The sequence below is a fragment of the Haemorhous mexicanus genome, chromosome 24 (assembly GCF_027477595.1).
Source record: "Haemorhous mexicanus isolate bHaeMex1 chromosome 24, bHaeMex1.pri, whole genome shotgun sequence".
NCBI classification, from domain to species: domain Eukaryota; kingdom Metazoa; phylum Chordata; class Aves; order Passeriformes; family Fringillidae; genus Haemorhous; species Haemorhous mexicanus.
The window spans coordinates 5,031,581-5,054,637 of record NC_082364.1 but is presented as its reverse complement, the minus strand read 5'-3'; the positions used below and the strand labels follow the sequence as shown (position 1 = coordinate 5,054,637).

Genomic DNA, 23,057 nt, shown 5'->3' with positions numbered 1-23,057 from the left:
CCAGGGAATTGCTAAGTGTTGTTATTTAACAGCACACATTTCGTGGTTGCAGCCCTGTAGTAGCAGTCAGAAAATCTACACTGTAATTGCCTGCTGGTGCCTGCTGCTGAATTTGCTGTGATCGGAGCGAGGCCTGGGGATTTTTCTTTCTGTAAAAAAGTTCATTAATTTTGGCTGCAGATCCTCCAGGTCTAATATTTTTACCGAGCTCTCTCGAAACAGAATATTGACATGTGGTGGGTGTTTTCAAAAACAGAGTGGAAAGAGGGGGAGGAATCCAGGCAGGCAGGATTTGTGTCCCTGAAATTCACCTCGGCGTGATTCCTGGTGGTCTTCTCTGTGCCTCATGCTGAGATTGAGGGCCAAGTTTTGGGCAATTTCTGCAATTCCTCCAGTGTAGGGAGAGGGATAAAAAAAACCAGTGGAATGGGAGGAAATGAGGGAGCTGCTGTTTGCACCCATCATTCTGATGGCATTTTCTGAAAGCCTGTGGTTCTAAAGCTGTGTTTGCACAGGTGGAGGAGGCTTGGAGTCCCCTCTTAGGGTGGCAGAGTTATTTTCCTAATGGCTCTTTGCTCTTATTGCATTGGGAATCTTCTATCCTTCCAGCCAGCACTGAGGATGAGGGAGAGGAACTCCAGGAGGAGAAAAAGGCAGCTGGGAAAGTGTTTTGTGTAGGAATCAACTCCACTACGTGTCAGAGAGAACTCCTTGGCTCTCCACCTGGAAATACCCCTGAGTTCAGGAGTTCCCCACCCCTTGTCCTGCCTGTGTTTGCCTCTTACAGCATGGGAGGAGGGCAGGACAGGTGGGAAATCAGCTGAGAGGCGCAGGTCTGGAACAGCAAACGAGGTTTTGCTTGCAAAACGTGGGTTTGGAAATGTCAAGCATGGTGAATGAGTGTAAAAAAGAAAAAAAAAAAACCCAACAAATAGGGTCAGAAGCTGAGCTGGCAGCTGTGGGAGTTTGGGGATGCTCTCACCCCTTTGCCCTCTGCAGCAAAGGCTGACCTCACCAAATCTCTCTTATCCCAGTGCAAATGAAGTGTGTCCCCCTCGGGTGGTTTATCTCCATCTCATTGCAGAGGCAGCTCACGGCTCATTTCCCCCTGACCCGGCTCTGCTGCCTGCTCCTCCAGTGGAAAGGCATTTAATGGCCAAAAATTGGAGCTGGAGCACGGGGAAGGGACAGGGAGCAGGGTCCAGGCCATGCCACCCCTGTGTGCCTCGGAGGTGATGCTTTATGGAGGTGACAGCCACAGGAATGGGGATTTCTGCAGCTGGGAAAAGGTGGATTTGGAGAGGGTTGGCTGTGGGAAAAGACCAGAGCTTGCACAAAGCAGCCAGTGGTGATGAGAGCCGGGCAAAGCTGCTGGTAATGTTTGAGCCAGAGCAGATTATTGGCTCTGGGGGAGCCTGGGGGGTCTGGCTGTGGTTGTTTGCAGGCACAGAGTCTGGCAGCTGCCTCGGGGCAGGGAATTTACCCAGGGAAAGTGGGAAAAGATCCCTTCAGGGGGCTGGTTCTGACCATGGCACTCAGCCACTCAGGGCAGCAGGAGCTGTGGGCTCATCACCCCTGTGGCTGTGCCTGGCTGGGGTGAATCTCACCCCTGCCTCAGTTTCCCCACATGAAGTGAGACCACTTCAACCCCTCACTCAGTAATTGCTTATTTAAAGATCAGAGCACAACAAAACCTTCCACTTCAAAAGCTTGGAAGTGCTTCCAGGGGACAAAATGCACAATAAATAAATAAATGAACACACTAATTTCAGCTGCCCTGAGGCTGGGGCGGGCTGGCACGAGATGAAACCTTGGATTTGGTGACAAAACATCTCATTTCCCTCCTGGATATCCCGAAGCCAAGAGGGCAGTGGGGCAGCTGTTTGTCTGTGCCCTGCACGATTTGCCTGGAGGCTCTGGCTGCAGGGAGAGAGGATTTTACAGGGGTTTGAGATCCCTCCTGCTGCTCTGCCTGCAGCAGCCTCTCCTCAGGCCCAGCTCCTCATTACCATCTGCCCTGCTTGCTGGGGCTGACAGGATGCCCTGGGTGAATGGATCACCTGTCAGCAAGGCAGGGGGATAATATCATTCAAATGAATCAATAGTTCACAGGCAATTTCACATTACCCAACACTAATGTGTCCAAAATGTGCTTCATCCTGCCTTTGATGGCATTCCCGTGGGACTTGGCTGGGCTGGAAGAGTCTTGTATGTCCCATGTTTGGGAGATTTACAGGAATTGCTCCTGCGTGCCCAGCAAAGATAAAAAATGGCTCAACTTGCTGGAATTTCATCCCTCAGGGAGCCCAGGGACAGCTGGATCCGTCATGGGCATCCAGCAGTTGCTGCAAGTGTCACTCCCACCTTCTCACTCTACTTCAGCAATTAGCAGAAGAGAAATTAGTGAGGAAAGTGCCATTATTCCCTGCTAATAGGACAAGGAGGGCTGGACTTTTCCCCAGGCTTCGTTGTGTAGCTGCTTCTGTGGATGTGAGGAGAAAAACCGAGCCCTAAGTTTTAATTTTTTTATGTAGCTGTTTTTACACTTCTTAGCACTTGTAGAAGAGGAGGCTCCCAACTCCAAAACTCACAGCCAAGGCACCTTCCAACCCTCCCCAGGGCATTAGGGTGGCATCTCCTCCTGGGAGCTGGCAGCAGGAATGAGCAGTGCAGGACTGGGGGGTTTTAGGGTGAGGTAGAATTTGGTTCCTCCTCCTGGGAGCTGGCAGCAGGAAGGAGCAGTGCAGGGTTGGGGGGTTTTAGGGTGAGGTAGAATTTGGTTCCTCTTCCTGGGAGCTGGCAGCAGGAAGGAGCAGTGCAGGGCTGGGGGGTTTTAGGGTGAGGTAGAATTTGGTTCCTCCTCCTGGGAGCTGGCAGCAGGAAGGAGCAGTGCAGGGCTGGGGGGTTTTAGGGTGAGGTAGAATTTGGTTCTTCCTCCTGGGAGCTGGCAGCAGGAAGGAGCAGTGCAGGGCTGGGGGTTTTAGGGTGAGGTAGAATTTGGTTCCTCCTCCTGTGGGAAAGGACTGATTTAATTTACCAGTTAAAACTTGGTGTCACCAAGTTGGATGTGGTGATGGAGCAGCTTCACCCAGCAGGTGAGTGATGCTCTTTGGAGGGTTTTGGGGGTTTTTTGTGGAATTTGGCCAATAAAGCACTGGACTTGGGTGGTATATTCATTAAAAGCCTGAGGTGAGCAGCACCCTGAGTCAAGCCCTGGTGAAACCCAGGCTCTCCCTTCCAACTTCTGCATGGCTTCCACATCCAGGATCTCACTGCTCCCGTTCCCTTCAAGGGCACTGAGTGGCTTTGAAGCTTTCAGTGCCTCTTTCCCCCTCTAATCCCATTTTCTGTTTTGGGCTGCTCTAGGAGTTTTCCCTCCAGCGCCTGGACAGCCTGCTGGATGACCGAGTCAACATCCTGGGATTCTCCATTTTCAACCAGTCTCATGCCTTCTTCCAAGAGTTTGTCCAGAGCCTCAACCAGTCCTGGCAGGAGAATTGTGACCACGCTCCTTTTACTGGGCCAGCAGTAAGTGAGGTCCCTTCCCATCCCCCAGAGCCTCCCTGAGCTGGGAACTCTGACAGACCGTGGGAAAACCTTGTGGGAAGAGCTTCAGGATGGTCCTGAGCAACTCAGGGCTAGAAACTCTGGTCTCAAATAATTTTTTAAAAGTTATTTAAATAATTAAATAATTTAATTATTTAATCCTATTTAATCTTGTGCTAAGGAGCTCAGGGATATCCCCAGGCTGCTGTTGCACCTCGGATTAGATTTTATGAGGAGATGCTGCTCCAGGAATGGGAAGGAAGAGCCAGAGCAGAACATTTTTATTAAGTAGCTAGGAGAGGACTTGAGCTGTCAATCTGTGATTTACAGAGGATGTGGAAAACAGCAAAGTGACCCTGAAAGCCAGAGCTGCCCAAAGGACCTTGGGGTGCAGGGCTTAGCAGAGCTTCTCTGTGCTGGCCTGGGAGCCCAGCTTTCAGTTCCAGCCTAATCTTGATTTGGATTGTGTTTCTCTGTGGGTGCAGGCCATGATGCAGCTCTGATTCATGTTTTCCCTCGTGAGGTTTATCCCTGTGTGTTTAAACTCCAGGAAAGTGGCTCCTGGAGGGGGACTGTGGCTGCAGATGGCCCAGGGAGGGCTGGGTGAGGCAGATGCTGAGGGGCTGAGCTGTGCTCGGTGCTCCAGCAGCTCCCTGAGGAGGGTGGGGAGTGTGCACATCAGCACTGGAGCATTCCCCAGGGGTTCTCCACCACTGGGAGAGTTTGCAAAGCAAATTTGCCACATCAGAGCTGCAGCTGTGAGAGGGGAGAGAGAGAGAGGAAAATATCATCAGCTGAACCCTTTGCGTGGATTTTAATGAACTCAGAGCCCCTTGGCGAGCTGAGCTGCTGAAAACCTCCTTATTGTCACCACAAAGGGACCCTTAAGAGGCAAAATAAGGAGATTTTTGCCCTTTGTGTCCACATCCTTTGGCTTGACTTGAGCTCCTGTGCCTGGGAGCATCCTGCTCTCCCTCCCACCCAGAGGCAGCTGCAATCAGCTTGCCCTGCTCAGTCTCCCTGGGATTTCTAGCAGGAAGATTCCTTTTTGGATTGCAGGGGCTGTTGAGAGGCATTAAAAACAAATTCCCTCCTCCCAGTGCAAACAGGAGACAGCAGGAACCAGCAGCAGGTGCGATGAGGAAATGAAAATTCTCATTTTAGGTTCTTACCCCGTGTTGTATTGAGCATCCAGCAAAACCTGTAGGTGGGAGGATGCCTGGAGGGATTGGAATTCTTCATGATGGAACAGCCCAGGTGATAGGAAAAGGATTTGAGGGTGGGGAAGTTACAAAGCAGAGGTGAGATATTCCCAAGCAGAGTTTCTTTTGTCTGTGAGGTGAATCCAGGACCTTTCTGCCTCTGCTGTTGGAAATCTGGCAGGGAGCATCTCTCTGTGCAGCCCTGGGAAGGAGTCATCCTGTGGGATAACTCATCCTAAAGAGAGAAAAGGAAGCTCAACAGCTGGAAGTGACAGGAGGGAGGTTTCCTGTGAGCTGCAAAAATCCCAGGGCATTCTTGCTGGAGCTGGGGAAGCATCTGACAAAGGAGGAGGGAGCTGCCTGCTCCAATGCCATTCTCATTAATCACATTGCAAAGAAAGGAAATCAGAGAAAATCATTCAAATTACAGATGGCTAGATTTGGTAATTAGAATTTAGGCTAAAACAGATGTTTGTAATTAAGTGTTTATGTCATTGAATAAAATCCAGATTGCAAAGTCTATTTCACAGGGTTTTAATGGCTTTAATTCCCCGTGTTGGGTTTGGGGGCAAAGATACAGCTGATAATGTTTCGGGGAGGGAAGAAAAACCCCACATGGCAAACCCCAAACCTGTTCATGTTTCAGTGGCAAGAATTGCCAAGAATTTGGGGACTGAGGGAAGTCCCCCAAGCCCCGTGGATTTTCCATGGAGCTCTGATGTTGCAGAGGGGCACAAAACCAAGAGGGTTCTGCACAAATCAGATGGTGCAGGCCAGGGAGAGAATCAATTTGTTAGCAGGAAAATTGGCTTTTTGTGACACAGGGACAAAGCTGTGGTTTAAAATGAGAAAACAAAAGTAGTGAGAGGTTTTTATGGGTGACATGGGGGAAGTTGAGCAATGCACAGGAGGGCAGGGACAGATCCCTCTGCCTGGAGGACACTCCAAAAATCTCTTTTCACTCCTCTGCTGAAGGTTATGACCTCAAAACTTTGTGGTTTACCTCTGTTCTGTGCAAAATCATGGTGCAGGGAAGGGATTCCAATTCCATGCCCCAAGAATTTGATCCTGTGTATCTCCACACCCTCCCCAGTATTTCAAATGCTTGAAATCATGAAGGGTGATGGCAGAAATCCTAATGAATCTTCCAGAATTCAGAAGTAAAACATTCCAATCAGTAATGTCAAATGCTTCACTGAGATCTACAAGTCTCTTGCTCACCATCTAATAAGGGATTAACTGCTCAGGGAAAATGGAAATGGAAACCCAGCAGGAGAAAATTAAAAATGCTGGGCCAATATTCAGATTTGGTAGGAAATGGGGGAAATGTTGGGGTTGCAGGGGTTGTGTTTGGTCTCACAACAGTTTCATTTGTCCGGGTGATGTTAATATGGTTCCTGATTCAGGAAAGGAATTGTAAATTGGGTGTGAGATCCTGTAACCTGAACAGGATTAAAGTCATCATTAAAATTAAGTGCATGGGAAAAGCTTCCTGGAGCAGGAGCTGAGGACAGGACAGGCTGGAGAAGCCCTGCTAGGGAAAGAATTTGTGTTAAAGGGGTAAAAGAAGGAGAGAAGAATTTATCAGCTTCTCTAAGAACCTCTGGAAAAGGCTTTCCAGGAGGGGAATGTTTAGGGCTGCCTCAGCAGGTTGGAGTCCCTGGTGTTGTCAGAGCTGGTCTTTGGGGTTTTGCTGGCATCAGGCTGGAATCCTGCCTTTGAATTTAGGATGGCTTGTAGGTTTTGAGGGGTTTGTGCTGCTTTTCAAGTGTCTAATCCCACACCAGTGGGGTCAGTGAGGTCTGAGTAAGACCAAGCAGGGTTGAGTTGAAATTAGCAACAGAGTGGAAGCCCAAGGGCTGTTGGGATGATTGAGCTGGGTGAGATTGTCCCTGCAGGGCCACTGGCAGCAGTGAATAAACCTGGTCAGGCTCTGGGAGGAGGAGAGGATGCAGAAGCCACTGCAGGGCTGGAAGTCACAGCCAGGGTAAGGTGGGGAAAGCAGCCCCAGGCTGGAGACTGAGCCCTCTGCCAGGAGCTGGGATGGGAAGAGGCTGCTCTTGGAAGTATCCATGGGGAAAATGCAGCCTTGATAGTAATGAGCTGCAAGGGCTTAATTCCAGCAGTCAGGAGGTGACAGTAATTAAAAGTGAAATCTCAGATGCAACAGTGAGCACGAGGGAGAAAATAGCTGATTGTTAGTGAGCCCAAAGCCATGGAAACTGCTGGGCATGAGTGAGGAATGGGGCTGTGAGGCCAAAGAAACCTGGACAAAGGCAGCCCAGGCCAAGGTGAGCAGGAGAGGGGATGGGCTCTGACACTCTGGGCATTCCCTCAGCACTGCTGCTCCAGCAGGGAGCTGGAGGTTGTGGCGAGGGGTGGATGGTCTCTGTGGGGTCTGAAAGGCAGGATTTGGCTGCTGGACAAGCAGATCTAGCAATCATTTCTCGTGGGTCTGCCTGTCAAAGAAGTGGTCAGGGAAGGCTGCCCGTGATGGCTGAAGAGGCACAGTTGAGTTCCCTTCTGTGGGAGCAGGCATCAGATCTCAGGAGCAATTCCCACTAGAAATTCCTGCTCCTCTCAGGAGCATTTCCCTGGCCAGCAGACTGATCAGAGCCACAAAAATGCTGAAAAACCTCCCTTGATTAGGAAAGGAAAACTGCAGCAACTGAGATAGAAGGGATTGGGAGGCAACCAGGACAAGCAGAGATAGAGAGATGACAGTGATGGATGAAATGAGTCTGCACAAAGGGCACCCCAGGTGACCCCATGTCACTGTGGGACACAAAATACAACACAGACACACAGCCCTCTCAAGGTAAAAAGAGAATTTTTAATTTCTGACTCCAACATTTATAGATTCCCAAAAGTGACAGTGGATTGGAGGGTGACACTGCCACCTCTCCAATGACACTGGACAAACCAATAGCCCATCCAATTTCTCCTCCTCCAGAAAAGAATGCAAAACAATCAGTTATTTACATGACGTGGACACGCAGCTCTCTCAAGGTGTAAAGAGAATTTTTAATTTCTGACTCAACATTTATAGATTTCCAAAAGTGACAGTGGGTTGGAGGGTGACAGTGCCACCTCTCCAATGACACTGGACAAACCAACAGTCCAATTTCTCCTCCTCCAGAAAACAATACAAACCAATCAGTTATTTACACCACGTGGACATGCAGCTCTCCCAAGGTAAAAAGAGAGTTTTTAATTTCTGACTTCAGCATTTATAGATTTATAGATAACGTTTATAGATTTATAGATAACATTTATAGATTTCCAGAAGTGGCAGTAGACTGGAGGGTGACAGTGGATTGGAGGGTGACAGTGCCACCTCTCCAATGACCCTGGACAAACCAATAGTCCAATTTCTCCTCCTCCAGAAAAGAATGTAAAATAAGAAAATATTTACATGACACAGACACTCAGCTCTCTCAAGGTAAAAAGAGAGTTTTTAATTTCTGACTCAAACATTTATAGATTTATAGATTTATACATAACATTTATAGATTTCCAAAAGTGACAGTGGATGGGAGGGTGACAGTGCCACCTCTCCAATGACCCTGGACAATCCAACAGTCCAATTTCTCCTCCTCCAGAAAAGAATGCCAAACAATGAGTTATTTACATGATGCAGACACACAGCTCTCTCAAAGTAAAAAGAGAGTTTTTAATTTCTGACTCCAGCATTTATAGATTTATAGATAACATTTATTGATCTATAGATAACATTTATAGATTTATAGATAACATTTATAGATTTCCAGAAGTGGCAGTGGATTGGAGAGTGACAGTGGACTGGAGGGTGACAGTGGAATGGAGGGTGACAGTGCCACCTCTCCAATGACACTGGACAATCCAATAGCCCATCAGATTTCTCCTCCTCCATAAAAGAATGCAAACCAATCAGTTATTTACAGAAAGTGCGTGAGAGAGTTCCTTACAAGAATGTAAACATCAGAAGGCTCAGAAAATCCTCAAAAAACCAGGGTGACAACCCCTGGCTGTGCACAGAACACTGTCCAGCTCCGGGGAGCAGCAGGGTGGGGGATTTTTGTGCTCCGAGCTGACTTTCCCTGCCTTTGCCCCGCAGCTGTCCTCGGCGCTGCTCTTCGACGCGGTGTACGCGGTGGTGACGGCGGTGCAGGAGCTGAACCGCAGCCAGGAGATCGGCGTCAAGCCGCTGTCCTGCGGCTCTGCACAGATCTGGCAGCACGGCACCAGCCTCATGAACTACCTGAGAATGGTGAGAGGGGGCTGAGGGCTGCTCCTGGCTGCCGCAGCAGGGCTGGCTCTGCCCGCGCTCTTTGAAGGCGCTGGAAAGAGAGATCTGAGGGTTTGGGTTGTCACCGGCCTTGGAACGACATGAAACTCTCCCTTTTTCAGGCTTTGCTGCAGAAAAGCTGGAATTCCATTGTTGTTTTTTTAAAGTGTGAATGTTTCTAAGTGATTTGAGCCTGACTTGAGCTGATACGAGATCACGCAGTACAATTGCTCAGAGCTCAAGGGCAAGATGTAAGTTCCCCTATGGGTTTAGGCTCCTTTGAACCCAAATTGTCATTTCTGGAATGAAACAAGCCTAAATCTGGCACAAGAACACTCTGAAATCTCATCCTTTTGATGGAGTTTGTGTCTCCTCAGAGCTGAGGTGACCATGCAGCAGGAGCAGGTTTCTGACTCTGTTTGGGTGTAAATGAGACAAGGAAATTTTAGAAAGGTTTTTTTATTTATGAGAGTTTTTTTACCCCCAGAGGAAAGCTCAGCTGAACCTGAGCATTGTATCACTTTGGCCCATTGTTTTAAATCCCACCTTGAGCCAGGGACACCAAAATCCTCCCCAGCTCTGCTGCTCAAAGACCCAGTGGTCTGAGCCTTGGGATGGAGAGAGGGAGGGAGGCAGTGAGGGGATGTGGAGCTGCTTTTCCCAAAGCAAGGAAATCTGGGAGTCCTGCACTCGTGCCGCTGATTCCCCTCTCCTTGTCTTTTTTTTCCTCTTGCCACACTCCAAAAATAATTAGGAGTGAGCTAAGAGGGTGTGTTGAATTGCTGTTCCTGCTGGGAGTGTGGGGTGTGTGGGGCCATCCCTCCTGTGTCCGGACAGAGACTGCTCAGAACTTTGGGCCTGCAAGCCAAAGCTTAGAATTAAACACAGGATTTGATCTGAGACCTTGGAAAAGGCTTCCAAACTTCCAAACTTAAGTGCTAGAAGCGAGAATGTGGATTTATAGTTTAAAGCAGAGACCCGTTAAGCTAAGTAGAGAAAAGTTTAGAGTTTTAGAGTGCAGTACTGCAGAGTTTTAAAATATAGTACTGTACTCTAAAACTGTCCAGTTCAGAGTCTTTAATGTGTTTCTGTGCTTGAAATAATGGCTTTGGATTCTTTGCTGGAATCCACTTTGGTCCTGAGCCTGTGGAGACACAAGCATTCCCTTTGCCCCAGGTTATTAGTGGACATGGGTCTCAATTTGTCCCATTTCTGGGGTTCTGAAGGATTTCCTTTCAATTTTGCCTGTGTGCTGTCAGCCAAACGCCTGGAGTGGGTGGGGCAGCCTGGCTGGGCGCTGTAACTGAGTCTCTCTTGGACAGGTAGAATTGGAAGGTCTCACCGGCCACATCGAATTCAACAGCAAAGGCCAACGCTCCAACTACGCCCTGAAAATCCTGCAGCACACTCGTGGTGGCTTCCGGCAGGTGAGAGCAGCCAGGGGAGGGCTGGGAGGGTGTCCTGGGCTCAGGGGGATGCTCTGGGGACCAAAAGGGGCTGTGGACACCTGTGGTATTTTCTGGGCCCCCCCGTGGCAGGAAGGAATGAATCTGACTCCATGTTCTCAGAAGGCTGATTTGTTATTTTGTGGTCTATATTATATTAAAGAATGCTAAACTAAAAGTGTACTAAAGAATAGAGAAAGGATACAGACAGAAGGCTGAAAGATAATAATGAATCTCGTGACTTTCTCTCCAGAGTCTGACACAGGTGGACAGAGATTGGTTATTCAATTCACATGAAATCAATCAAACCATGACCAGTGGGTAAACAATCTCCAAACCACATCCCAAAGCAGCAAACACAGGAGAAGCAATCAGATAATTATTGTTTTCATTTTTCCTTGAGGCTTCTCAGCCTCCCAGGAGAAGAAATCCTGGTGAAGGGATTTTTCAGAAAATGTGATGGTGACAGACCCCCCTTGTCTGCCCCATGAGGTGCTCAGGGTGTCAGCTCTGGCTGAGCCCTGGGTGGCAAACTCAGCGTGTTTGATTTCATCAGGAACGTGCCTGAGGATGGTTTGGATTTGTCTGAATCCATCAGGGAATGGAGGGGGTGGTGGCAGAGCCAGTCTCTGCCCTGTCCAGGTGCTAATTCAGGGCAGGCAGTCTGTGCCAGGTGCAAGCTCACACTCACACTCCTTTAGTTCTTAACCTTGTGGCTGCATTTGCTTAAAATTACTTGGATGGGGGGAAAAATGGGAGAATTTTCTATGAAATAGGGAAAAAAATGGGAACTGTGAATCTTTTCAAACTGTTTCTGGGAGAGAAAGCAAATGGGGCAACCCCATGTGAGGAGCTCCCCATCATCTCCCCCCTGTGAGAGGAAGTTCAAGTTCATTTCACTCCTGGTTTTTGGCTCCTCTCTAACAGGTTTGCTCAGCTCACACTCATTTACTTCTTGTCTCGGTGCTCGTAGGTTCTTCACAGCTTTCCTCTGCCCACAGAACACCGAGCAGATTTCATTAGGTTCATTAATTTGAGTGGTATTTCCTCATCTCACACTTTCTATCCAAGCCATATTTTCTGGTTTGAGCTGAAGTTGAGGATATCAGACTGAGGAGATGACACGACACAAATCCAAGGAATTTGCTGGTAAATCCAAACCTTATTCAGGAGGGAAAAAAAAAAAATAGAAGTCCCATTAAAAAATGGGTTTAATCTGTTTTGTTTCCCTGCTGACAGCTCCACTGCCCTTTTCTCAGAGATTGCCACTTCTAGATGCTGGCAGAGAACAAAAGCTATTGTACCCTACCCTCACCAGCAGAGCGTTTTGGCACCAGGATCCCTCTCCTGGCCTGGCAGCAGTGAATTTCAGCCTTGGCAAGGATGTTACCTGCCAGTTCTTACCTGTCAAGTGACAGCTTGGCTTTGATGCTGCCTTTCTCTGAGCAAGCAGGAGGGATCACGATGGCATTTTCCCCACAGAGATCTCTCACAGCATCAATGCCCTTTTAATCCTCTCCCAAACCCGTCACCCTCTGAACAGAAGTGACAGATCCGAGCCCATCTGCATTAATAAGAGCACAAATTCAGCTGGATTCAGGGAGGAAGTGCTGCAAAGCTCCCTGTGACAGCTTTGGTTTTGATGTGTTTGAATGTGGCAGGGACTGCACGTTGAACTCACAGGTCCTCTTGGAGCAGAGCTTCTCCCAGAGCTCCGTGGGGAGCTGTGGCTGCAGCCTGATCTGTCTGCCCTGAGACTAAAGTCTCATCTCTTCCCCACAAACCTGGTGTGACAGGAGAAAACCTCTGCTGACCTGGTGGAACAGCTGGGTGAAAAAGGAGCTTTGTGTCTGTGACATGCCCGGGAAAGCTGAGCTGGGATCAACCTTTCCAAATCCCCCATCAGGCTGCAGGGGGGATGCAGCACTTCCAGCCTCAGGGAGAAAGTGCTGGAAGGACAGGGCAGACCCTTGGGGGAGGCTGCAAGCCCTGCCCTGTCACAAACCTGCCAGGACAGAGCTGATTTTCATAAAACTGCTCCTGTCTCAGCTTTTCTGCCTTCCCTCCCTTTCTCAGGGGGCTTTTCTGATCCACAGCAGTGCCCAGAGGGGGGTCAGGGCCCCTGCCAGCCCAGGGGAGTTTGTGGAGATGGGTTTAACTGGGAAGAGCCTCCCCAGAGAGCTGTGAGACCCTTCAGGCTCCTGCCCAACCTGCCTCCCATCCATGTTCCTGCAAAGAGAAGCCAAAGGCAGCTCTGCTGTGCCATAAATGGTTATTTTCTTGTTGCCAGCCTGGCTTCTTTTAATGAAAAGGACTAAATAAATCATTAGAAATATTTTAATTAAAGGAACTGGGTAAAGAACAGGCACTCACATCCTGGAGACAATCTTGCTCCCAAGGGTTGTATTAACTGATTTGTTTGAAACACTTCTATTCCCTGCTTAGTTTTAGCCAAGCTCATTTTAGCTCTGCCCATTCCTCTCTTCCTCTCTTTCCCTCTCCTCCTCTCTCTCCTTCCACCCAGTGAAGCCACAGGGACTTCCAGCTCATCAGCTTTGATGGAGAGTTCACCAAATTTTGAGGCTGATCCAGCCAGAAAGGAAATTAGAGACACTTAGATTCTCTAACTCGCTGCTGCTTTTGGGCAAGGAGAGGCAGGGCTTTTTGACATCCAGTTTTTAATCCATTTATGTAACGCACCAAACGCTTCTTTTCCTGATTTAGCTTAACCAGAGGAATTTTTTCCACAGCCATATGAGAGCTGCTCTGTCTGCTCACAGGATGCTCGATAAAGCACAGGCTCATTAATGTGCTGCTGATCTATAGATCTGACAAGGGCTGGGCTTGCTAAATGTCATCTCTTTATTTTTTTTTCCCCCTTTTTTTGCCCCTCTAAAAAACACTGCAGAGTTCCAGCAGGGTGATCTGCTGTAAATCACGAGCTGAGGTTTGGGAACTTCACGGGGGAAGGGAGTGAGGAGGGGCTGTGATTTAGGGAGGGCAAGGGGAAGCTGCAGACCCCGACCCCATCCCAAGTGAGGTGCTCAGTCTCCACTTAACCACAGGCCCTGCTGGTGTCCTGAGAGCAGTGCAAGGGCTGGGGCTGTTAATTGGGATGTTGATGAGATTCAGATGAGTTCCCCACCCATAGCTCTGGGACCCTTCTCAGTCCCTGCCACATCAAACCTTTTTCATTTGGCAGCAGCTAATCAGCCTCGGTGGGACCAGTTCCTCTTCAGCTGCTGTCCCCAGGAACAGCCCAGGGACAGGTTCTGGATGGCTTCTGCCCCCAGGAACAGCCCAGGGACAGGTTCTGGATGGCTTCTGTCCCCAGGAACAGCCCAGGGACAGGTTCTGGATGGCTTCTGTCCCCAGGAACAGCCCAGGGACAGGTTCTGGATGGCTTCTGTCCCCAGGAAAACCCCAGGGACAGGTTCTGGATGGCTTCTGCCCCCAGGAACAGCCCAGGGACAGGTTCTGGATGGCTTCTGTCCCCAGGAACAGCCCAGGGACGGGTTCTGGATGGCTTCTGTCCCCAGGAACAGCCGGGGACAGGTTCTGGATGGCTTCTGCCCCCAGGAACAGCCCAGGGACAGGTTCTGGATGGCTTCTGCCCCCAGGAACAGCCCAGAGACAGGTTCTGGATGGCTTCTGCCCCCAGGAACAGCCCAGGGACAGGTTCTGGATGGCTTCTGTCCCCAGGAACAGCCAGGGACAGGTTCTGGATGGCTTCTGTCCCCAGGAACAGCCCAGGGACAGGTTCTGGATGGCTTCTGCTCCCAGGACCTGACAAACCCAGTGTGTGCCACTGCAGCCCTGCCTGGGCCATGCCAGGTGTCAGTCATGGGGTCCAGAGGACATCTGGGGAGGAGGGGACATCTGGGGGATGCTGGTGGCCTCAGGGGTGAGGGGTGTGTGTGTGTCTCGTGCTTCTTAGGTTTAGTAGCTGATGCTTTCAGAGCTAATTTCAGCACAGGAGCTTTTGCCTCCTTGCTGTGCTGGCATCAGCCGTGTCACTCAGGAACCCAGCCCCGTGGCAGTGTCCTCAGAGGGATTTCCCTCATTGGTTTGTGTGAGTCCCTTTTTCCCCCCCCCAGTCACTCCCAGGTTCCCTCTCCTTGGGGCACCTTGGTTGCCCTGTGCTCTCCTCCCTGTTCCTGGGGACCCTGAGGGAGGAGATGGTGGCTGCAGGACACCACTTGTGATCAGAGCCCACGAGGTCCCTGCTGCTGTCTGCTGCTCCAAGGTCTGCCTTCAGGGCTGGCTCTGCCTTCATTTCAGCTGGGAGTGGGGATGGTAAATACTTCTGAAGCTCCTGGAGAAGTCTTGCCTTGTGCCTACAGAAAAAAAAGCAGATTTCATTAAAATCTCTGCTTTGAGAGGTATTTCACCACCTGACACCATGAGGAGCCTCAAAGCCAGGGTGGAAGGAGTGAGCCAGGAATGCTCCACGTGGGGATTTTCTTCAGAGATGAGAAATCTTTCTGTGCCACCAACTCAAAGAACACCTAAACTGGGGCGCCTCAGCTGCCTGTGGGGATGGAGCAGTGGCACGAGCAGTGGCACTTCCCTGCTCCTTCCAGGCTCCAGGCTTTCTGGGCTGCTTCACACCCTGAGTTTCACAGTTTGTGTTTGCCTCCAGGTGCCTGTGGGTGTCTGAGGAGGGCTGGATCTCCTAGAGCCACAGGGAGGTGCAGAGATGATGCCATGGGGGTCTCACATCCCTGAGGCCATGGAGGGGATCTCCAGCCAGGCCCTGGGCTGTCACCTGTCACCAGGTCACACAATCCCTCTCTCAAAGGTGCTGAGCTCCAGCTGGCTGTGCTGCCCTCGTTGCTCTTCTAGGACAGGTATCACTGCAGCTCCTGTGATCATTAGGAACCCCTCCCCTGCTCTGTCAGCCTGTTTATTTCTGGCTGGTTTGTATGTATTTATTTTTGTGCCAACACCATCATTTCAGCTTCAAAAAGCTGTTCTACCTCTTTGCTACAGACCTCCTCCACCTGGAGTATTTATAAAGACCAATCACATCCTCTGCTTAAAACCCCTTAGTCCTAAAACCCCTGAGTCCTAAAACCCCTGAAGTCCTTGTCCAGAGCCAGAACATCAGGATGGTCTCACCCCTGTCCGTGTGGAGCATTTGATTGTTTTCTAAAGCACTTAGCAGATGGATATGTTTTCTGTTTTCCAGAGGCTCTTTCTATGTAGATAGAGATGATTAAAATCACCTTGACATCCATCTTGCAGGAGAGGGATGTGAGGGGCCCAGACACCCTCTGGCACTGCAGGAACAGCAGCAGGAGGAGCTTTGTCAGCCCCTGAGGGACACAGGGGTGACTGGGGCCAGCCAGGATGGGGCAAAGTGCCCCAGCAGGTGGCATTGGTGGCCTTGGTGCCTTTAAAAGCAAGGTCAAACCCTCAGCTCTGTCAGGAGAAGAGGCAATTAGTCTCAGCACATGCCAGCAGGGGAGGGACAAATTGGAGAACAGCGAGGGCTGTTAAAATTAAAGTTAATCTGTCACTAATCTCTGGCTGAGAAATCCGGGAGGGAAGAAGAATGAGGCAATGTTTGTGAGGGATGACTCGTGCAGAGGGGCTGCAATCAGAGCAGAGGTGGGGAGCTCAGCAGGGATTCATCCTGCTCGGGCTCAGACCCTGGGCAGGCTGCTGGAAGCTGGGCTCCAGGGGCTCCCTGCCCGTGGAATGGGTGGGAAATCTCCCACTTTGGGGCTGTGGTTCCCAGGGTGAGCCCTGCCCTAGGAATGGTCACGGCCCCGAGGCTGCCAGAGCTCCAGGAGGGTTTGGGCAATGCTCTCAGGCACAGGCTGGGGTTGCTGGGGTGTCTGTGCAGGGCCAGGAGCTGGGTTTGATGATTCTGGGTGCAAAGCTGTCCTGCTTGCCCTCCCCACTGCTCCCTGTGCCTTGGGATGAGGAGGCTGGGTTTGGGACTCCTCATGGATTCCCCCTGTGGCTTCTGGGTCACTTGGGCTGCATTTGCAGCAGCCCTGGGACAGGAGAGGACTTGGCCCTTCCCTCAACACCCAGAGGGACTGGGTCAGATCCAAGCCACCCCTTTGGTCACACCAGAGGCCAAGCAGTGCCCAGAGCAGGCACAGAGCCAGTCCAAGGGCTCCCCACCACCTTTCCCCCCCCAGTCCCTGTTAGTAACAAGATTAACCCATGACAGAAAGGAAAATCAATCTGTTCTCCCACCCTGACAGCGAGAGGAGAGCCTGCCTCAGTCCCAGTGCCAGGAGGGAGCTGGGTGGGCATGGATTTGCTCTGGAGGAGCTCTGGAGACCCCCCTGCCCCTTTGGGCTCACCCACTGCCTCTCACCCCACCAGAGAGGTGTCAGAGGGCACCAGCAGAGTGCTGGAACCTGATGAGACAGAGGAGGAAAAGGGGGTTCAGAGGGAGATGGCCTCCTCAGCCCCCCCTGCATCCACAAGGAAAAGCAGAGGAGGAAAAGCAGAGGCTCTTTTAAGGACAATAAGAGAGCAGGAGTTTAATTTGCACGTTCTGAACGAGCTGCTGGAGGTGCTGATGTCCCTGCTCAGAGCTCTGAGGGAAGGAGATTAGGCTCTTGAAGTTAAAATTAGGTTTTGTGGAATATTCCTCCCCCCTGGCTGAAGGCAGCTGTGTCACAGCTGAGTCACCATGTCCTCCCCAGCCTGGGGGACTGGCTCCTGCCATCCACGCTGGGAATTTGGGTTTGCTGCAGCCACACTGGTGCTTGGATGGGTAACTTTGGGTGTGATGAGCCAGAATTGAAGGATTTGGAAGTGCTTAATTGTGGTAGAGGAGTCGTGGAGCAGCACCACTGAGAAGGTGGCTTTGTCCCACCCAGGAGGGCTCCCAGCACCACAAGCTCACAGACTGGGGATTTCTGGCTAGGAGGGACCCATTTGGTGGCATTTGGGGACAACACACAGCAGGGCTGTGTGCCTCGCAGGGAGCTGCCCAGCTCCCAGCTCTGCAGGGAGGACACGTGGGAGGAGCCCAGGGCCAGGGTGGTGGCCCTGCAGAGCAGGTGGGGTGTGCCAGAGGGTTGATCCCTCTGCTGACCCATTCTGGGCTTGTGAAGGCAATGGAGCATCCCTCAAGAGGCCAGCTCGGGGGTTGTCACTCAGCAGAGCCACAGGGGCAGTGACTCACCCTGTAAATCCCCTATTGTGCTGTTTGTCTCTCCAGATTGGCCACTGGCACGTCTCTGAGGGGCTCAGCATGGACAACAGGATCTTCTCCTCCAACATATCCGACAGCCTCTTCAACACCACCCTGATTGTCACCACCATCCTGGTAAGGGAGGGGGCACCTGCAGTCCCCATGGGGCCAGCCCAGCCCTCCGGGGTGGGCTCAGCAGGAATTCTGCTCCCTGCTCCTGCCCCTCAGCCCTGCACTGTGCTGGTTTCACACTGCAAGTCTCCAGTGACAGCCTGGGGGACAATTCCTGGCTGTGGAATTCAGCTCAGGTCGATGCTGCACATGGAAATGGCATTTGGTGGGTTCAGAGGGGGATGGGGTGGGGACAGGCTGCCAGTTTGCATCCAGCTCAGAATGGGAATCATGTCTGGTGTACAGCTGCTGAGTTGGAAGGGACAGTGGCCCCTTCTACCCATAAAATATAAAAATATTACCCATATTTTATAAAAATTATGAAAATTGGCCAAGATGGGCAGGATTTTTATGTAAACTTGGCATGTACAGGCACCAGTGTCTGTGTTCAGCAGGTTTCCTTCCAGGTGCTGCCTGTCCAGTGATTTTTTTGCACCTTTAAAGGCACCCAAACTCCTGCCTGGCTCCTCACAGTTTTTTGGAAAGGGGGGCAGGCTGGAGAAGTGGCTCTGTGCCAGGAGAGATGGAAGTCTGGATGTGCTGCTATGAATCCCTGGGCTGCTCTTGCACTTCCCAGCAGGAAACACCCCCCAAATCATCATCCCTCAGCTCTGCTTTGTGTCCTAAAGCAGGATAAATCTGCACCTCCACACAGCAGGGCCGGGGAGCAGTGGTGTGGAGGCAGCTCTGAGAGCTCAGCCCCACCTGAGCTCCCAAGCTTTCCTCATCCAGCTTGAGAGGGATCCATTATGCTGGGATGGGCTTTTTGGGGTAGAACTGGATGTTTTCTAAGCTTTGGGGTTAGAACTAGACCTTTTCTAGGGTTTGGGGTTAGAACTAGACATTTTCCAAGCTTTGGGGTTAGAACTAGATGTTTTCCAAGCTTTGGGGTTAGAACTAGATCTTTTCTAGGGTTTGGGGTTAGAACTAGATGTTACTAAGCTTTGGGGTTAGAACTGGATGTTTCTAAGGTTTGGAGTTAGAACTGGATGTTTCTAAGGTTTGGGGTTAGAACTGGATGTTTCTAAGGATTGGGGTTAGAACTGGACAGTTTCTAAGGTTTGGGGTTAGAACTAGACATTTTCTAAGGTCTGGGGTTAGAACTAGATGTTTTTTAAGGTCTGGGCTTAGAACGAGACATTTTCTAAGCTTTGGGGTTAGAACGAGACTTTTTCCAAGGTTTGGGGTTAAAACTAGACATTTTCCAAGGTTTGGGGTTAGAACTAGACGTTTTCTAAGGTTTGGGGTTAGAAGTGGACTTTTCTAAGGTTTGGGGTTAGAACTGGACTTTTCTAAGGTTTGGGGTTAGAAGTGGACTTTTCTAAGGTTTGGGGTTAGAACTGGACTTTTCTAAGGTTTGGGGTTAGAACTGGACTTTTCTAAGGTTTGGGGTTAGAATTAAATGTTTCCCAAGCTTTGGGGTTAGAACTAAATGTTTCCCAAGCTTTGGGGTTAGAACTGGACATTTCTAAGGTTTCTCCCAAACCCACCCCACCGTGAGCTCCGGCACTGCCCTCCCTGCTCCGTGCTGGCGGGACACCTCGGCTAAGATGGGAATGACAGCTGCCCAGTTTCACTGCAGGAAAACCCTTACTTAATGCTGAAGTGGAACCACCAGGAGCTGGAAGGCAACGACCGCTACGAGGGGTTCTGCGTGGACATGCTGAAGGAGCTGGCGGAGATCCTGCGCTTCAACTACAAAATCCACCTGGTGGGGGACGGCGTCTACGGCGTCCCCGAGGCCAACGGCACCTGGACAGGGATGGTGGGGGAGCTGATAGCCAGGGTGAGTGGATTGGCTGCTCTTTGAACCTCTGCTCTGCTGGGCAGGGATGGTGGGGGAGCTGATAGCCAGGGTGAGTGGACTGGCTGCTCTTTGAACCTCTGCTCTGCTGGGCAGGGATGGTGGGGGAGCTGATAGCCAGGGTGAGTGGGCTTTGAACCTCTGCTCTGCTGGGCAGGGATGGTGGGAGAGCTGATAGCCAGGGTGAGTGGGCTTTGAAACTCTGCTCTGCTGCTCTTTGAACCTCTGCTCTGCTGGGCAGGGATGGTGGGGGAGCTGATAGCCAGGGTGAGTGGATTGGCTGCTCTTTGAACCTCTGCTCTGCTGGGCAGGGATGGTGGGGGAGCTGATAGCCAGGGTGAGTGGACTGGCTGCTCTTTGAACCTCTGCTCTGCTGGGCAGGGATGGTGGGGGAGCTGATAGCCAGGGTGAGTGGGCTTTGAACCTCTGCTCTGCTGGGCAGGGATGGTGGGGGAGCTGATAGCCAGGGTGAGTGGGCTTTGTAACTCTGCTCTGCTGCTTTTTGAACCTCTGCTCTGCTGGGCAAGGATGGTGGGGGAGCTGATAGCCAGGGTGAGTGGACTGGCTGCTCTTTGAACCTCTGCTCTGCTGGGCAGGGATGGTGGGGGAGCTGATAGCCAGGGTGAGTGGACTGGCTGCTCTTTGAAACTCTGCTCTGCTGGGCAGGGATGGTGGGGGAGCTGATAGCCAGGGTGAGTGGACTGGCTGCTCTTTGAACCTCTGCTCTGCTGGGCAGGGATGGTGGGGGAGCTCTGATAGCCAGGGTGAGTGGACTGGCTGCTCTTTGAAACTCTGCTCTGCTGGGCAGGGATGGTGGGGGAGCTGATAGCCAGGGTGAGTGGACTGGCTGCTCTTCGAAACTCTGTTCTGCTGGGCAAGGATGGTGGGGGAGCTGATAGCCAGGGTGAGTGGACTGGCTGATCTTCAAAACTCTGTTCTGCTGGGCAGGGATGGTGGGAGAGCTGATAGCCAGGGTGAGTGGGCTTTGAAACTCTGCTCTGCTGCTCTTTGAACCTCTGCTCTGCTGGACAGGGATGGTGGGGGAGCTGATAGCCAGGGTGAGTGGGCTTTGAACCTCTGCTCTGCTGGGCAGGGATGGTGGGGGAGCTGATAGCCAGGGTGAGTGGACTGGCTGCTCTTTGAAACTCTGCTCTGCTGGGCAGGGATGGTGGGGGAGCTGATAGCCAGGGTGAGTGGGCTGGCTGCTCTTTGAACCTCTTCTCTGCTGGGCTTTTGGCCCCCAAGCTTTGCGGTGATGAGGATGGATGGGGGTTTAGTCTGTTTGGGAGGCTTGGAGCACAGGGTTTGTGTGGCATTCACATCCTCTGGATTTTTCTCCTGGGAAGCTGAGAAGCCTTGGAGAAAAATGAAAGCAATAATTGTGGTGGTGTTTGAGGGTCCACAGGACGAGGGAAGAGATGGGAAGCTTGACTCCATGTTTCAGGAGGCTGATTCATTATTTTATTATATGTATTGTATTAAAAATGCTATACTAAAACTATACTAAAAGAAAGAGAAAGGAGACATCAGAAGGCAAGCAAAGAATGAATAATAAAAACCCATGACTGACCAGAGTCCTGACACAGCTGGACCAGGGCTGGTCATGAAGTAAAAACAATCCATGAGAGACCAATACAAAATGCTCCTGTTGCTGAACCATCTCCAGACCACGTTCCACAGCCATCAGATAATTATTGTCTACATTTCTTTTCTGAGGCTTCTCAGCTTCTCAGGAGAAAAATCCTAGCGAAAGGATTTTTCAGAAAATATGTCAGTGACAAATAATTATCTGATTTGCTTCTCCTGTTTTGCTGATGTGGAATGTGTTTGGAGGTTGCTCACCCACAGGTGATTGTTTCACTGGACTCTGCTGTGAGTTGTTTTCACTCTTTGGCCAATCAGGGCCAAGCTGTGTCAGGACCCTGGAGAGAGTCAGGAGTTTTTCATTATTATCTTTTAGCATTGTGTCTGCATCCTTTCTGTATTCTTTAGTGTAGTTTAGTATAGCATTCCTTAATCTAATATAGTATCATAAAATAATAAGTTAGCCTGCTGAGAAGATGGAGTCAGATTCATCATTCCTTCCTTTGTCTGAGATGGTTTGCACTGTGTTCTCCTGATGTGTTTCTTGGGGTGGTGTGGCAGTGTGGGAAGAAGTCAGAGCAAGAGCAGGGCTGTGGGATGCTCTCAGGGGTGCTGACTTTGTTGGGAAGGAGTTTGGACTCTGGGATCCCATGTAAAAACTCATTACAGAAGATTCTTTTCCTAGTAGAAAGATTTACTTGCAACATGGAAATGCAGAGCTTGGTAGAAGCTGAAAAAATTTACCAGACTGCACTGGGATGGAAGCAAGTAAGAATCCCATTTCTGCCTAGAAGAGTTTTGGCAGATTCAGTTCAGCTGCTTTCAGTTCAGATTCAGTTCAGTGTTGCTTTTGGAGAAGCACATTTCCCATTTCCTCGAAGAGCACTCCTCGAGATCTTTTCACTGCTCTGCTCTGTGGAGCTGCTGCCCAGCAGCAAAGCTGAAAACTGAATTATTTTGCTGGGTTTGACAAGAATTCTGTCTACACCTGGGCTCTGCCAGCCTGGACCCTCCTCCCTGCTCTTTGTTTTCCTCTGTGGTATTGCCCAGGCTTCCTGAAGCTTAAACACAGCTCACAAAATGCTCTGAGATCCTTAGGAAAATAGGCTTAGCCTCAGCTCAGGGTGGGATTGAGCTATTTAAGCCAATACTTCCTCACTGATTCCTGCCTTGTCATTCCTGACGTGGCCCTGAGAGCCCAGTGCCACTTTCCCAGCTGGTGACAAATCCATGGTGACGTGGGTTGGTGACAATCCCTCCACTGTGGGAGAGGAGATCTTGAGTCATTTGCCTTCTGCAGAGCAGAGGAGCAAAGGTCCAAATCCATCCCCTGGGGCTCCAGGCAGGGATCTGAGGCTCCTGCCAGATCTTTCCTCCCTGGAAAATGAGCATCACTTCACTCTGTGGTTTATTGGGCACAGTGCAGTTTGGTTGGAAGGTGGGAACTGAAGTTGAGGATGGAAGGATTGAAGCTGGGGAGAGAAGGCTGAGGATTTTGGAGGTCTTTTCCATGGTTCTGTGGTCTTTAATGGGTCCAGGATCTCTAGAAATGCCCACTGGCACCTCCTGCTTCTTCCCCACATGGTGCAGGGTGATGCTCCTCTCACTTCAGGAGTTTCAACTGAATGTTTCAGGTCAGCTGGGACAGCTCTTTGGAAGAGGAAGAGGTTTTGGCTTTTCTGAGGTCACAGTCGGGGCACTGAGCAGACTGGAGACTCCCCTGAGCTCTCCCTGTCTCTGGGGTCACCCCTCCCTGAGCAGTCACTCTCGGTGCCAGCTGAGATCCCACCTCCATCTGCTCTTTTCAGAGAGCTTCTGTGAGGCTGTTTGCAAATGCTCCAGGCGATTGGCAGCGTTTTTATCCATCCTTGTG

General features: G+C 50.7%; 1 protein-coding gene across 1 annotated transcript in view; it reads left to right on the top strand.

Annotated features, from left to right (window-relative positions):
- GRIK4 (glutamate ionotropic receptor kainate type subunit 4) overlaps positions 1–23,057 on the top strand; it is a 142,442-nt gene that overhangs the window by 90,234 nt on the left and 29,151 nt on the right. The window contains exons 7-11 of the mRNA XM_059867217.1: positions 3,367–3,528; positions 8,845–8,997; positions 10,338–10,442; positions 17,653–17,760; positions 19,379–19,582. Of these exons, the coding sequence (XP_059723200.1) occupies positions 3,367–3,528; positions 8,845–8,997; positions 10,338–10,442; positions 17,653–17,760; positions 19,379–19,582 (732 nt within the window). The remainder of the gene's footprint in view (positions 1–3,366; positions 3,529–8,844; positions 8,998–10,337; positions 10,443–17,652; positions 17,761–19,378; positions 19,583–23,057) is intronic.